This window comes from Wyeomyia smithii, chromosome 2, assembly GCF_029784165.1.
Source record: "Wyeomyia smithii strain HCP4-BCI-WySm-NY-G18 chromosome 2, ASM2978416v1, whole genome shotgun sequence".
NCBI lineage: Eukaryota > Metazoa > Arthropoda > Insecta > Diptera > Culicidae > Wyeomyia > Wyeomyia smithii.
The window spans coordinates 246371429-246385062 of NC_073695.1; the positions used below are offsets into that span (position 1 = coordinate 246371429).

General features: G+C 38.5%; 1 protein-coding gene across 4 annotated transcripts in view; it reads left to right on the forward strand.

The window, feature by feature from the left end:
- Positions 1 to 1273: 1273 nt before the first annotated feature.
- LOC129722149 (protein enabled) overlaps positions 1274 to 13634 on the forward strand; it is a 59563-nt gene continuing 47202 nt past the window's right edge. For all 4 annotated transcript variants that reach the window (XM_055675398.1, XM_055675399.1, XM_055675400.1 and 1 more), the window contains exon 1: positions 1274 to 2823. In XM_055675398.1, the coding sequence (XP_055531373.1) occupies positions 2819 to 2823 (5 nt within the window). In that variant the 5' untranslated portion in view covers positions 1274 to 2818. The remainder of the gene's footprint in view (positions 2824 to 13634) is intronic.

A 13634-nucleotide genomic window follows, 5' to 3' on the forward strand; every position in this document is an offset into this window, starting at 1 on the left:
TGAGTTGTCGGCCATCAAATATTCAAAATTTGTTATATTTATTCGAATACGAAACGTAGTAAAAATTTCTCGACACCAATGCGCAATTCATTCCCTTTAATGTCGTTTTCGTTTTCGCGGTGTAGCTACAATTTTTCCGTGCTATACTTTGCAGCTTCAAATAAAACATTTTCAGTGTCATTGCATTGGTATGCGTAATAATGGGATAGCTGTCAATTCGTTTTGTTTTGGTCATGATCGCATTCGTCATCTTGTCTCGTTTCCATTTCATATGTCCATCTCGTAAATGTGCTGAGAAAAAATTTACCTGACACTTTACCACGTGGAACGAAAACCAAAACAAACCAGTTTTGACACATACGTGTGAATGTGTTGGTAACTTCCTACAGTACACTCTGCTTTTTTCGGGTGTCGTCAGGGACAGAAAAAGTGTAGGGAGAGACACAAAAAGGGTAGTCCGAAAAGTCAAATAAAACATTTTCGGTGTCAAAAGTGTCGTTTGAGTGTAGCTACACCGCGAAAACGAAAACGACATAAGTTAAAATATGCATATTACAATACGCATTTTACAGTATTTTACCACATACATAAGACATACGAAACACTGGCGTTTTCTTTCTGGCACACGTTGCCCCATAATACTCCGTACCACGTTCTGTCTAGCTGCTCGACAAATAACGAACAAAATGAATTTTCTTTTTCTCGGCTTTATCGAGCCCCAAAGAAAATTCCATAAGGAACTGTCAAAAAGTTATTTACATAATCAATGCAGCATTTTTCGAGTAGGAACGAGACAAATGCAGGGCTGCGCAGGTACACTGTCTTCAAAAACAACTCAAACAGTGATTTTATTCAGAGTGGGGTACCATTCAAGTAGTTTATTTTGTACCAACTTTTTTAGAAGACTTCTTCCTGAGTGTTACGTATGTCTTATGTATGTGATTTTACTCTATTCTGCAATTTAAAGTTAGCATTAAGTGTCTTGATAGGTAACGCATTAGCTATTTCCGAGTTTTGTGCGTCTGAAAATAAAAAGTCAGCTTTCTGTGCTCTTTTAATGTATCACCTTTATTATGTCTGTTTGATAAAAATAACAAACTTTATGTGTTTTTCAAATAGCGTGTAGATGAAAAGGCCTCGGCTTCGACTGTTGTTTATTGCACCTGAACAGTATGACCCCACCGTTACGCTATACTATCTTGGTATCATGAGTTCATTCGTGATCGCCGCTGGTACTTCACTTGCGGTAAAAGCAGAGCAAATCTACCACAGTAGTAGTTCTGGAGTTTCGTTCGGGTCGTCGTCGTCGTCGTATGTTCGTTCGTTCGCTCGCTCGCTCGCTTGCCAGCTACAGTCCTGCTGAAAAGAGTGTTTCAAAACATGGCGACAACAGTTTAAAAAGAAGTAGAAAAACAAAGTGCAACTCTTGCAGTAAAACCGGTCGGTTATCAAAATACTAACGTTCAACAACAGAACGAACGGCTTAAGCCGCGTTTCCGGGTCCGGTATCTGTACGTGTGCCTGCTGGAAACCTATTTTTTCTTCTCTTCCGGTGAGAGCAGCCGCTGCCCGAGAAGAAGCAGAAGACAAGGGAGACAAATCCAAGAAAAAGAAGAGTTTCTTTGCGGGATCTGTTTTTCACTCCAGTCTAATGTGTGTTTGTCGTTCCTCGCCCATTGGAGCAGCCAAGCAAAGGATTTCCGAATAACGAGAATTGCGGTCGATCTCATCGTCGGTTGTCATGTGCGTGAAAAATAGTTCGATTTTCTGGCTGCAGCCCTAATCGGTCCCGGTTAAGCTGCCTCTCTGGAACGCAGATTTCATATACCAGCTGCGGGAAGGCAAGATAACTGGGCGTGTGGTGCGGAATACAGCCATTGAAAAAAAAAAAATAAAGTTCAGCGGTGAAGAAATTGGTGTCAAATTATGAGTTTTTGCTAATCACATTGTGGTTATTACAGTTCGGAAAGTGCATGTATCAATTAAAAAAAAAGTGAATGTGCTAGCACTGTAGTGATAGTTATCCGACAGGAGGTCCACTCCTTCGCATCCGTTTGAAATTATTCCGGAAAATCCTTCTACCCGCCCGCCCGTTCCTAGGAGTTTGTCAATCCAGACGAGAAAAACTCCCAAGAATTCATCTTCCATTTTTCCATACCTTCGAAAGACGAACAACAGCTGCACTCATACAACCTCATTTTACTCAGCTCTAGAAAAGCGAAAAGTTGCATCGCAGTGTGTACCTTTCCGTAGGTACAAGCAGCAGAGCATAGAAAACACAAATTTACACAAAGGGAATTTTCGTTCAGCAACAACAGCGAAAAGGAGCAAAATCTCTCCCTCGCCTCGCCACTTTTCTGATCCCGCATATCGAAATCCGGCCTCCGCCCTGAACTCAATTCAGTTCTCTCTTCTCTTGCGTACAGCCGATCATCGAAAAACTATCCTCTCCTAGTCCCTTGTTGTTTCCCGTTGTTTTGATGTAAGGAACCTGTCCGGAGCAGGGACACCCCGAAAATTGAAAAAAAAAAACGAAAAAGGGACGCACGATTCGGCTGTCAAAACCCGAAAATAGTTTGTTGTCACTGCTGTTGCCATATTTCGGCGCCGGACGAAAGGAACAGCTTTGCGAAAAAAAAACGCAAAACGTAAAAGCAGAATTTTGGTTGTGCAGAGCGCACAAGGGAACGAATAGTAGGGAAGTGAGCGTAAACGAAACAAGTCGGAAAGAAGGGAAGTCAGCGTGGCAGCGACAACGATTAAAGTACCCCCGTCAGCAGCAGCCGCAGCGCCTACAGTCGACACAGCTGCGAGAAATATGTGGTAGGTGTTGCTTATTATGTTTATGGTACCTTTTTAAAACGGGGATTACCTTCTTGCCGTGGAGTATGTTTAACATGTGTTGACTTTTTATAGCTCCTAGTACCGGGTACGAAAAAAAGTTTTGGCTGATAAAATTATGTTCTACAGTTATCAAAACAAAGCATAATTATACACCTACCTATACCTACAACTAACTTCTATATGCAGCAATATGTTTTGAACGTGATTTTATGCTAACTAGGCAAAGCGACATTTATTACGAGAACAAAGTCTTAACGTGGTGTTAGAGCTGAATAAGAAAGTTTTATGCTTAGATTTGAAACTGATTTGGATGGTTTTTATTGCATAACTACATTATATTAACTTACTGGAGCTATTTGAATTTATGGTCAAATCCATCCCGTTTAGAATATCAGCAGATTGAATGAGCTTGAGATTGCTAAGCTTAGTTTTGATTCTTTGAGACTCTTTAACCTAAGCTGTGAACTAAATTTGGAATCACTTTTGTCCTTAGTCTTATCCATCTATGGAACAACCTTTTGCTTAGGTTGGAATCAATATCTGCTCTACCATTTAATAAGCGTAAGCTGAATTTCAATTTGGCTTTTTCCTCTCGTTAGAATAACTTTATCAATTTGAACCAAATTAAAGATCATTTCCTTCATTTATGTTTTGGTTTTGGAGTATCGAACGTCTTCGTCAATGGTTTTCTTCGGCAGGTTTTTGCATAAGATTGCTGCAGAAAACCTGCCGAAGAAAACCACTGACAAAGACGTTCGATCCCTACCTAGTTTTCACAGGAATTTTTTACATATTTTCAGATAACATTTTCATGGTGAAATAAAGAACACTCTCACGCTCACTCCACTCCACTTCCCGATTCCACCTAAAGTAAGGTGACAACAATTAGCTCCGTGAAGTAAGATTGACAGTGAAGTGAAAATGAGAATAGGACAAGTAAAATGAGGAAGTTTCCCAGTTCGAAATTTCCAAAAAGTCCCAGAAAGTCGATTGAGCTTAAACTGTGTATGAGGACATTTTTTTCAGAAGACGAAACATTTGAGCCCTACCGCTAAACGAATTTCGAAGGTCAATTCTTACCTTACGTTCCATTGGCTGCAGCTCAAAAATTTGTTAGTCCAGAAAGTCTTTTTTGTAAATAAAAATGTTTTGTCTCGTTTCGAAAAATAAATCCGATATATATTACCATTAGGTCACAAATCAATCGATTCTTTAATCTTTCCCATCTTCGTGAAATCACACTCATAACAACCCAGATTTCAAGGCACGACGGTTTTCTCACTTACGTGAGTCTCGTAATAGGAACTATAACCAAAATCAAGTGCGGATATCGCAAAAACAACTTCTGCCCTTCGGAACAAACAGATAGAGATAAAGATTCTCGCGTGAATTATTTCAACGAACCTGCAGTGTCGTATCCAGGCATAATAAAATTACTGTTGCTGTATTAAAACATACATTGGAACGCTGGCTTCTCATTAGTTGAAGATTTGGACAGTTCGGTTTGTTTAACCCTTTTTTTTACTTTTACATGAAGTTTCATGCTCTAATATTTACGAATTTCTCATTGGGGCGAACAGTGCAGAATAGTAACGAACGAATCGTGTAAGAACTGCAAAGGAATGTAAAGGTTTATTATATAAGCTGTCCGCGTCTCTTATCAGTGTTGTGCGTGGAATTACGTTAGTGGTTTGAATTCTTTGTCGCGAATCGTACCTACACTATATTCAACACATTGGGATACAATTTCAAAATCCCATAACGATATGTAAAAATCACAATTTTGATTTCTGATAATTTTTTATTGAAAATAGATGATTTGGGATAACCCTTCCTTTAGTTAGCTTCACTAACTCTCCAAACGATTTCGAAGCTGTCACAGGCGGCACGCACGGACTCCATGGTTATTTCATCCCAGTTTTTCTGGATAACCGCTTTAAACTGTTACAAGTTGTGAGATCTTGTCTGAGTGACTTAGATCTCGATCACGCAGGTCTATTAGGCCTCTACCATGGTAAACGCCAAGCGAATCCTCTCGCGCCGTTATTTGTGTCCACATACTGGCGCATTCTGCGTTGCGGAGACGGTTCGCCTTGCCGTGGGTTAATGTACAGCGCTAAGTAGGGTCTTATGGGGTAACTAGACCTTTCATATGACACTGATTTTGTGGAAATAGGTCCAGCCATCTCTGAGAAACGAGTGAGATTAAACAGTCTCCAGAACTCGTTTCTTTTCATAACTTTTGAACCACATGTTCAATCTATATAAAATTCAAAAGTTAAGGGTTTTTAAGATAGCCCGTTCATTTGATACCAATTTTATTGAAATCGGTTGTGTGGTTTCTGAGATATTAATGTTTCGTGATTTTTACATTTTTAAACATAACCTCTAAAAAAAAAATCCAATTAAAATGAAATTTAATAGGGTCTTATGGGGCAACTAGAACTTTCATTTGCATACAATTTCATTAAAATCGGTCCAGCCATCTCTGAGAAAAGTGAGTGAAAATAAAAATCTGCACATATACACACCACACATACATACATACAGAAAATGCTCAGCTCGTCGAACTGAGTCGAGTGATATATGCCATTCGGCCCTTTGGAGCACTTTCATATCTTCGGTTTTGCAAGTGGTTGCTATACCTTTCTAGGAGAAAGGCAAAAAGTTAAAAAAATTATTAATTAGGAGTAAAATATTCGTGCTGAAGAAATAGCGAAATAAAAGAAATGACTTTGAATTTCGTACACTTCAATCACGAGCAAAACCGGGAACGTACGAATAGCACAATACCAAATTCAAATTTTGTTGAGGCTATATGTTTTGATCGAAGCAGTTACAGTTTTAAATAGTCATCGAATTTCGGTTCTTTTCATAACTTTTGAACCACATATCAAATTGCTATGAAATTTCTTTCTTGTGAGTTTGAGAGACAACCCGTTCAAATGACACTAGATATGTTCAAATTGTAGAGATATACGAGTTGTCATCGCAGTGATGGTTTATTACTAGTTAGATATATAACAGAGCTGGAGGTATTTATAGAAAATTCATTAAACTAAGCTTACTTGGACTTCTTTATAAAAACTAATAGATTAGGTCTGCATATCAACACCCCCTCTCAGACCAAGCGCCTTTCTGTGCTCGTTGAATACTGCGGCAGGTAAACTTTTCGTAAAGACATCAGCAAGCTGCTTTCGAGTAGGAACATACTTCACCAATATAGAACCATTTTGGAAGCACTCACGGATGTAGTTATACCGTATATCCAAATGTTTCATGCGCTTTTGATCTCGTGGTTCAGTTGCAATGTGGATACATGACTGATTGTCCTCGAAGATTACTGTAGGGTTTTTCAAAATGACGTTGAACTCAGATAATAAAAACCTCAACCAGGTTGCTTCACATGCAGCTTGACTGAGAGATATGTATTCAGCCTCGGTGGAACTCAATGACACAGTAGACTGCTTCCTTGTTCCCCACGAAATCGAATTTCCAAAAACCTGGAACAGATATCCAGATGTTGACCGACGATCGGTAATGTCACTGGCCCAATCAGCATCAGCGAATCCAACAATCGGCTCAACGTTATTCCTTCGTTGGTAAATTAAGGAGTAATTTCTCGTCCCCTGAAGGTACCGCAAGATTCGCTTGAGATGAGTCCAGTGTGAATCGGATGCACTACTTTGAAATCGACTTAGAATGTTTACCGCATTGCTTATGTCAGGGCGAGAAGACAGCATTAGATAGGTTAGACATCCAATAAGTTCACGGTATGGATGGCAAGTTGTTGATTCATTTTCTTTGAGTTTTTCCAATTTCAAATTGACTTCCATCGGGGTAGATACTGGTTTACAGTTTTCCATCCCAAAACGCTTCAGCAAATCACCAATATACTTAGATTGATTAATCGACAACGTGCCTTTGCTTCTATTTAAATTAATGTTCAAACCAAGGAAATGGCGAAGCTCCTGCGCTCATTTCAAGATGGCTTGACAAAGTTTTTTTTTTTAATTCTTTTAGCACCAATATTTAGTGGTTACTTTGTGGTTTCGAAATACAATTTGTGGTAATTTGTGGTTGAGTAATTTCTGAGAAATTTTCAGAAAACTGAGTCAAGCCATCTCTGAAAATGATTTTGCTTCAAATGAATCGGATAACGATGATATATACATCAATCGAAAGCTCTTAATTTGTGGTTCACGAAAATGTAGTTTTTGTAGGCATAGTTCATATTAAAATAATTAAAAAACTATTATTTAAATTTTTGAACATTGTTTACCTCTTGTTGTCAACACCGACCGTACGCGGCGCTGGTAGACCATCAAGATGATTTTTTCTCAGAAAGCTTTTGTGTAGCGATGAGTATGGTGAAACTAGAGATACTCAGAGGGAGAGATATGCGGTGAGCCAAACGAACCGTCAAAATTGGAGCCAAACGATCAAGAAAGGTAACACCACATTGAGAGGTATTGCAATCAGGTACAAAAAAGAACGTGTTCATTTCTATACGATTTTTTGTTCTATTGCCAATGAAAGAGTGATTTTTATCCGGAGTTCAACAACCCTTGTGTATAGGTAACAAAATAAGTGAAGGTGTATAAAATTAAACATAAGCATAAAATATATCACCTTAACAGTTTTTGCGAAGCACTTCACTATTCTTAAGGACTTTCACCGTCACCACCGATTATACAAGTCGAATGTTAGTCAACATTGCGCTTTGAGAAGAGATCTGGCACCTCTGACATATGAAACCCAGTTGCCGAATTGGCGATTTTTTTCACCGCGAGTCTCTTCCTCTTGAGTATTTCTAGGTGAAACAGTATGTAAACAGCAGGGATACTATATGTGCAGATTTGCTGCGAAATGCAAATGTTGATCAATTAGCAGATATTTGTAGTTGACAAGCCTTCGTGTGTTTTACGTAAATTTCCTCAAAATAAGTGAAGTTTTACGTAGACATGCGAGCGTAATTTTCTCGATCTTCGGTCGAATCATTTCCGGAAATGTAGTTTTGCCGTTTACCGATTGTTTGAAAAAAAAACCTAAATTAATACACCTAGGGGTGTGATCTGGTCTTTCTCATACAAAATCTATTATATGTTAAAATCTATTAGCACATACGTTTTACAGCCTGATAATAATAAAGAACAATTTTTTGTTTCGATAAATATAATAATATTTTGGTAACCAACTACGCAACTGTATTCGACGGAGTGATGCCTGAAGATCGAGAATGGGCCATAGAACTGTAGGGAACGGTTGAAACGCATGGTAAATGCCCAAAGGTGTGAGTCCTGACTAGAATTAAAATTCGATATTTTCTCGTCTCAGGAATATGCTACTACAACTACCCCCTGAATAATAAAACGAAAAAGCTTTCAACGGCAGCGACATCTGTATGTCGTATACAGTAAGGTCGCTTTTTACGCGGTTTTTTTTTTACGCGGGTTGCTTTCCTCCATTACTCAAAAACGGTACAAGATATCGACCTCATTTCAATCACGTTTTCCGTTTTCCTACGCCAACAAAAACTACATTTTCGTGAACCACAAATAAGGAGCTTTCGATTGATGTATATATCATCGTTGTCCGATTCATTTGAAGCGAAATCATTTTCAGAGATGGCTTGACTCAGTTTTCTGAAAATTTCTCAGAAATTACTCAACCACAAATTACCACAAATTGGATTTCGAAACCACAAATTAACCACTAAATATTGATACTAAAAGAATTAAAAAAAAACTGTCAAGCCATCTTGCAATGAGCAGCTCCTGCATATCTTTCATCTCGAACTCTCTTTGTAAACTTTTCTTAATAAGCATCATTTCATCCAAAGAATTAGAAGCTAGCACAATATCATCAACGTAGAGCACTAGGTAAATACATACTCCTTTCGTATTTTTCACATACAAACAGGTGTCATATTTTGATCTCCTAAATCCCAGTTTCAGCAGAAAACTGTTGAACCTTTCATTCCAACTACGCGGTGCTTGCTTTAGGCCATACAGTGATTTGTTCAGACGGCAAACCTTATTCCCCCTCTCAAATCCTGGTGGCTGTCGCATGTAGACTGTTTCTGTGAGCTCGCCATTGAGAAAAGCAGTACACACATCCATTTGGTGTAGATGAAGATTTTGTTGCAACGCTACTGACAGCAGTATCCGAACAGTAGTCATACGCACAACTGGTGCGTAAGTTTCTTGATAGTCGAAACCGTAACGTTGAGAACACCCCTTTGCTTCCAATCGTGCTTTATACCTGGGAACTGCATCACCTGCTTTAATTTTGAACACCCACTTACACGGAACTATTCTTTTATTTGCTGGAAAATCTACGAGATCCCAGGTATTGTTTCTCTCCAATGAACACATTTCTTCGTCTATAGCAGCTTTCCATAACAGCCAATCGTCGCGTTTCTGCAGCTCTTCAATTTGTTGCGGTATCTCTACCACAAAACTTTCCGCATTTAAAGCAAAAGCAACACATGTATCGAAATACGCCAAACGATCTGGAGGCCTACGTTCACGCAAGCTGCGTCTAATTGTAACAGGCTCTTCTACATCACTTTCATCCATATCAACATCGGGTTTATCTTCAGCGTCTTGTATCTGCTGCTCGGCGTTTCCAATATCAGGATTTTGATTGTTCTCGTTCAACGATAATTGATCTGTTACCAAATGATCATCTGTATACATATCTTGACAATGAGTAACCTTTGGTTTAGTTTCCTCTATTATCACGTCTCGAGATATTATGATTTTCCGCTGAGCTGGATTCCAAAGCCGATATCCATTTATTCCGTAACCAACCAAGTAGCAGATCTGACTTTTGGCTCCAAGTTTGGATCGTTTTTCCTTTGGAATATGACTGAATACCTTACTTCCAAACACTCGTAGCTTTGACACAGTTGGTTTGTGCCCGAACCACATTTCATATGGTGTTTTAGACTCCTGCAGTGCAGCCGATTAACTACGATTAATAAGATAAACAGCAGCCATTACAGCTTCATTCCACATGGACCTTTTAAATCCGGCATCATCAAGCATCGCCCTCGAGCGCCCCATTATTGTCCTGTTCATCCTTTCTGCAACGCCATTCTGTTGTGGCGTATATGGTACAGTCGGTTCCATGGTAATTCCTGCATTTTCACAATATGCGATGAATTCTTCGTTGATATATTCTCCTCCATTGTCGCTTCTTAACCTAGCAATTTTTGTTCCAAAATGTGCGGTGGCCATTGCTGCATACTCTCTAAAAGCTTCCAGTACATCACTCTTTGCTTTCAGTGGGTAAATTGCGGTAAAATGCGTGTAGTCGTCAATAAAACTTTCGAATCCAATGAAATATCTGCTCCAATATCGATGCCCTTCACCATGTTGCAACGAATTAACTTCTGCAGACCAGCATTTCCTATATGTCCATACCGTCGGTGCCACAAAGACATTTTTTCTTCCGATTTTCCAATCATAGCCAAATTGGTACGTTTAGCTTCCACGTCAAGTTCATATAATCGGCCCTTACGACTAGCAGTACAAACTAATTCTGAGCCTCTCATAACGCGTGCACTATTTCGACTGAATACAACTTCCATTCCTTTTTCTGCGATTTGTTTTACCGAAAATAAATTGGTGAATAAACCAGGTACATACAAAACATTGTGAACTGTGCAATTCAGTTTCCTATTTCCAACAGCTGCAACCATTTTAACTTCACCGACAAAGCTGCTCGTTAGTGAAACTCCAGATTTTGCCACATTTATCACTACTGGTGTTTCCAATTTTCGAATGTTCAATAAATATTCCTTGTCACCTATCATGTGTTCGGATGCTCCACTGTCTAAAACCCAGCGAAACTCGTCTTCGGATTTATCTTCTGCTGTAACGAAAGCCACATCGTCGTTTATTTCCGATAGATTGGCTTTTGGTTTCCTCTGCTTTCCAGCTTTTCCCGAAAATTGTTTCGGTTTGTTTTTTGAACAGTTTGTTCGTTTGTGACCAGGTTTTCCGCAAGCGTGACATTTAAACGTGAATTTTCCACCTTTACCAGCAAACGCCATACCAGGTTCCAGCTGTTCACCACTGTGTTGCCGCTTGACATCTTCATTAAGCAGCCTCGTTTTGACGAATTCCATAGAGCACTGTTCTACTTGTAACGTTTCCAATACAGTTATCACCTGGTTGTAGGACTTTGGCATTGATTGCAAGAGGAAAAATACCACCACTGGTTCAGTAAATTTCATTTCCGCAGATTCCAATTCTCTAACTACTTTTTCGAACGCCAAAATATGATCTTCCATTGGTAAATGATCGTTGTACTTGATTCCGACCAGCTGTTTCAGTAAAAAGAAAATTCCAGAAACTCCTTTTCGTTCAAACGTGTGCTTCAGCGTTGTCCAAATGGCTTTTGGAGATCGCGCACCTCGAATATACTCCAACTGAGAGTCTGCAATTTTGTGAATCAGGATTGACTTGCATTTGGCGTCTTCTTGCTTCCGCCGAATTCGTTTTCTCTCCTTCTCCGCAACAACTTCTGCAGCTTCTGCCTCGTTATCCGGGAAAAAATCTTCCTCTTCCAGAGATTTCTGGATACAGTGCAGCAAACCAACCTCTTCCAGGTATGCTTCCATCCGAAAACTCCAATTGGAAAAATTTCGCCCATCGAACAGGTACACTCGTTGAGTACGGTCTTCCTCCATTTTAACGATATTTCGCGACGTTTCAGTTACAATAAGACTTCCGGAAAAAAAAATACTTCGAGCTCGACGAAAAAATTGAAAATCAACGCAACTGTTACTATGGTTATTTCTGCTGTGGGAGCCCGTAACCTGTAGAGATATACGAGTTGTTATCGCAGTGATGGTTTATTAGCAACTAGTTAGATATATAACAGAGCTGGGGGTATTTATAGAAAATTCATTAAACTAAGCTTACTTGGACTTCTTTATAAAAACTAATAGATTAGATCTGCATATCAACACAAATGAGTCGTGTGATCTTTGAGATAATAGACTTTCGTTGTTTTTATAATTTAATACATAACGGTTGGAATGAAAATACGATTATAGTCTAATAAAATGGGAACCTATAGGAAAGCCAAACTTTTCATTTGACACTAAGATTGTTGAATTTAGTCCAGCCATTTTTGGGAAAACGAGTGAATTTGAAAAGTCACCGGAACATGTTTCTTTTCACAATTTTTGAACCACGTGTTTAATCACTATAAAATTCATCAATTAACCTTTAACTAGCCCGTTCATTTGATACCAATATTGTTCAAATCGGTTGTGTACTTTCTGAGATAATGAATTTCGTGATTTTCATATTTTGATACATTACAGACAAAGTAACAGACCGATTACATTGAAATTCAATAGGGTGTTATGCAGCTAGACCTTTCATTTGACACTAATTTCGTGGAAATCGGTTTAGCCATCTCTGAGAAAAGTGAGTGAGTTTAAGTAGTCTTCGGAATATGTTTCTTTTCAAAGCTGGATTTCACATTTTTAAACATAACAGGCAAAGTAATAGTCCGATTGCAAAAAAAAATCAATAGGGTCTTATGGGGTAATAAGACCTTCCATTTGACACTGATTTCATGAAAATCGGTCCAGCCATCTCTGAGAAACATGAGTGAAATTGAACAGTCTTCAGAACACGTTTCTTTTCATAACTTTTGAACCACAAGTTCAATCTTCATAAAATTCAAAAGTTAAGGGTTTTTAAGGTAGCCCGTTCATTTGAAATCAATTTTGTTTAAATCGGTTGTGTAGTTTTCGAGATAATGATGTTTCGTGATTTTTATATTTTGATACATAACCTCTAAACTAAAAATCCGATTAAAATAAAATTTAATAGGGTCTTATGGGACAATAAGACCTTTCATTTGAAATTAATTTCATGAAAATCGGTCCAGCCATCTCTGAGAAAAATGAGTGAGAATAAAAATCTGCACATACACACACACATACAGAAAATGCTCAGCTCGTCGAGCTGAGTCGAGTGATATATGCCATTCGGCCCTTTGGAGCACTTTTATACTTTCGGTTTTGCAAGTGATTGCTATACCTTTCTAGGAGAAAGGCAAAACGGTTCCGTTAATTGGTAAATATGTATCATTTTCTTTTCATTAAATAAGCTTTTATGTCGGAAAATACAATGCTTCATATAGCTACTGATAGTCATTTTAAGACTATACTTAAGAGACATGAGTTGGAAAAAGTAAAAAAAAAGGTTTATTGGAGATTTATGTTGATTTTACTAAAGCCTGTCATAAGGCGGTCCTGGGAACTAGAGGATTAAATTAAGAATATTTTTATTTTTGTGATATTTTAGTCAAATTATATCAACATGCCTTCCAGCTCCTCTTGAGGTTCTAGCTACACTCTGAGGTGTAGCTACACTTGGACTACTCTTTTTACCATGTAACTGTTTTTTTTTTTACTTTCCGGACTACACTTTTTCTGTCTCGGACTACGTTTTTTGTATTCGGGATTACCCTTGAAACAAGCAGGGTGTAGTTCAAAAGACACCAACACATTTCCACGAATGTGTCAAAATTTATTTGTTTTGGTTCTCGTGCTACGTGGCAAAGTAATATCGAATTCGTTTTCGCGGTGTAGCCACATTCAGACTACACTTTTCACCCCGTAAATTTTTTTTTCACTTTAAGGACTACATTTTTTCTGTCTCTGACTACACTTTTTTTTGTCCCAAAGTGTACTGGGAGTTACCAACACAATCACACGTATGTGTCAAAACGGATTTGTTTTGGTTCTAGTTCCACGT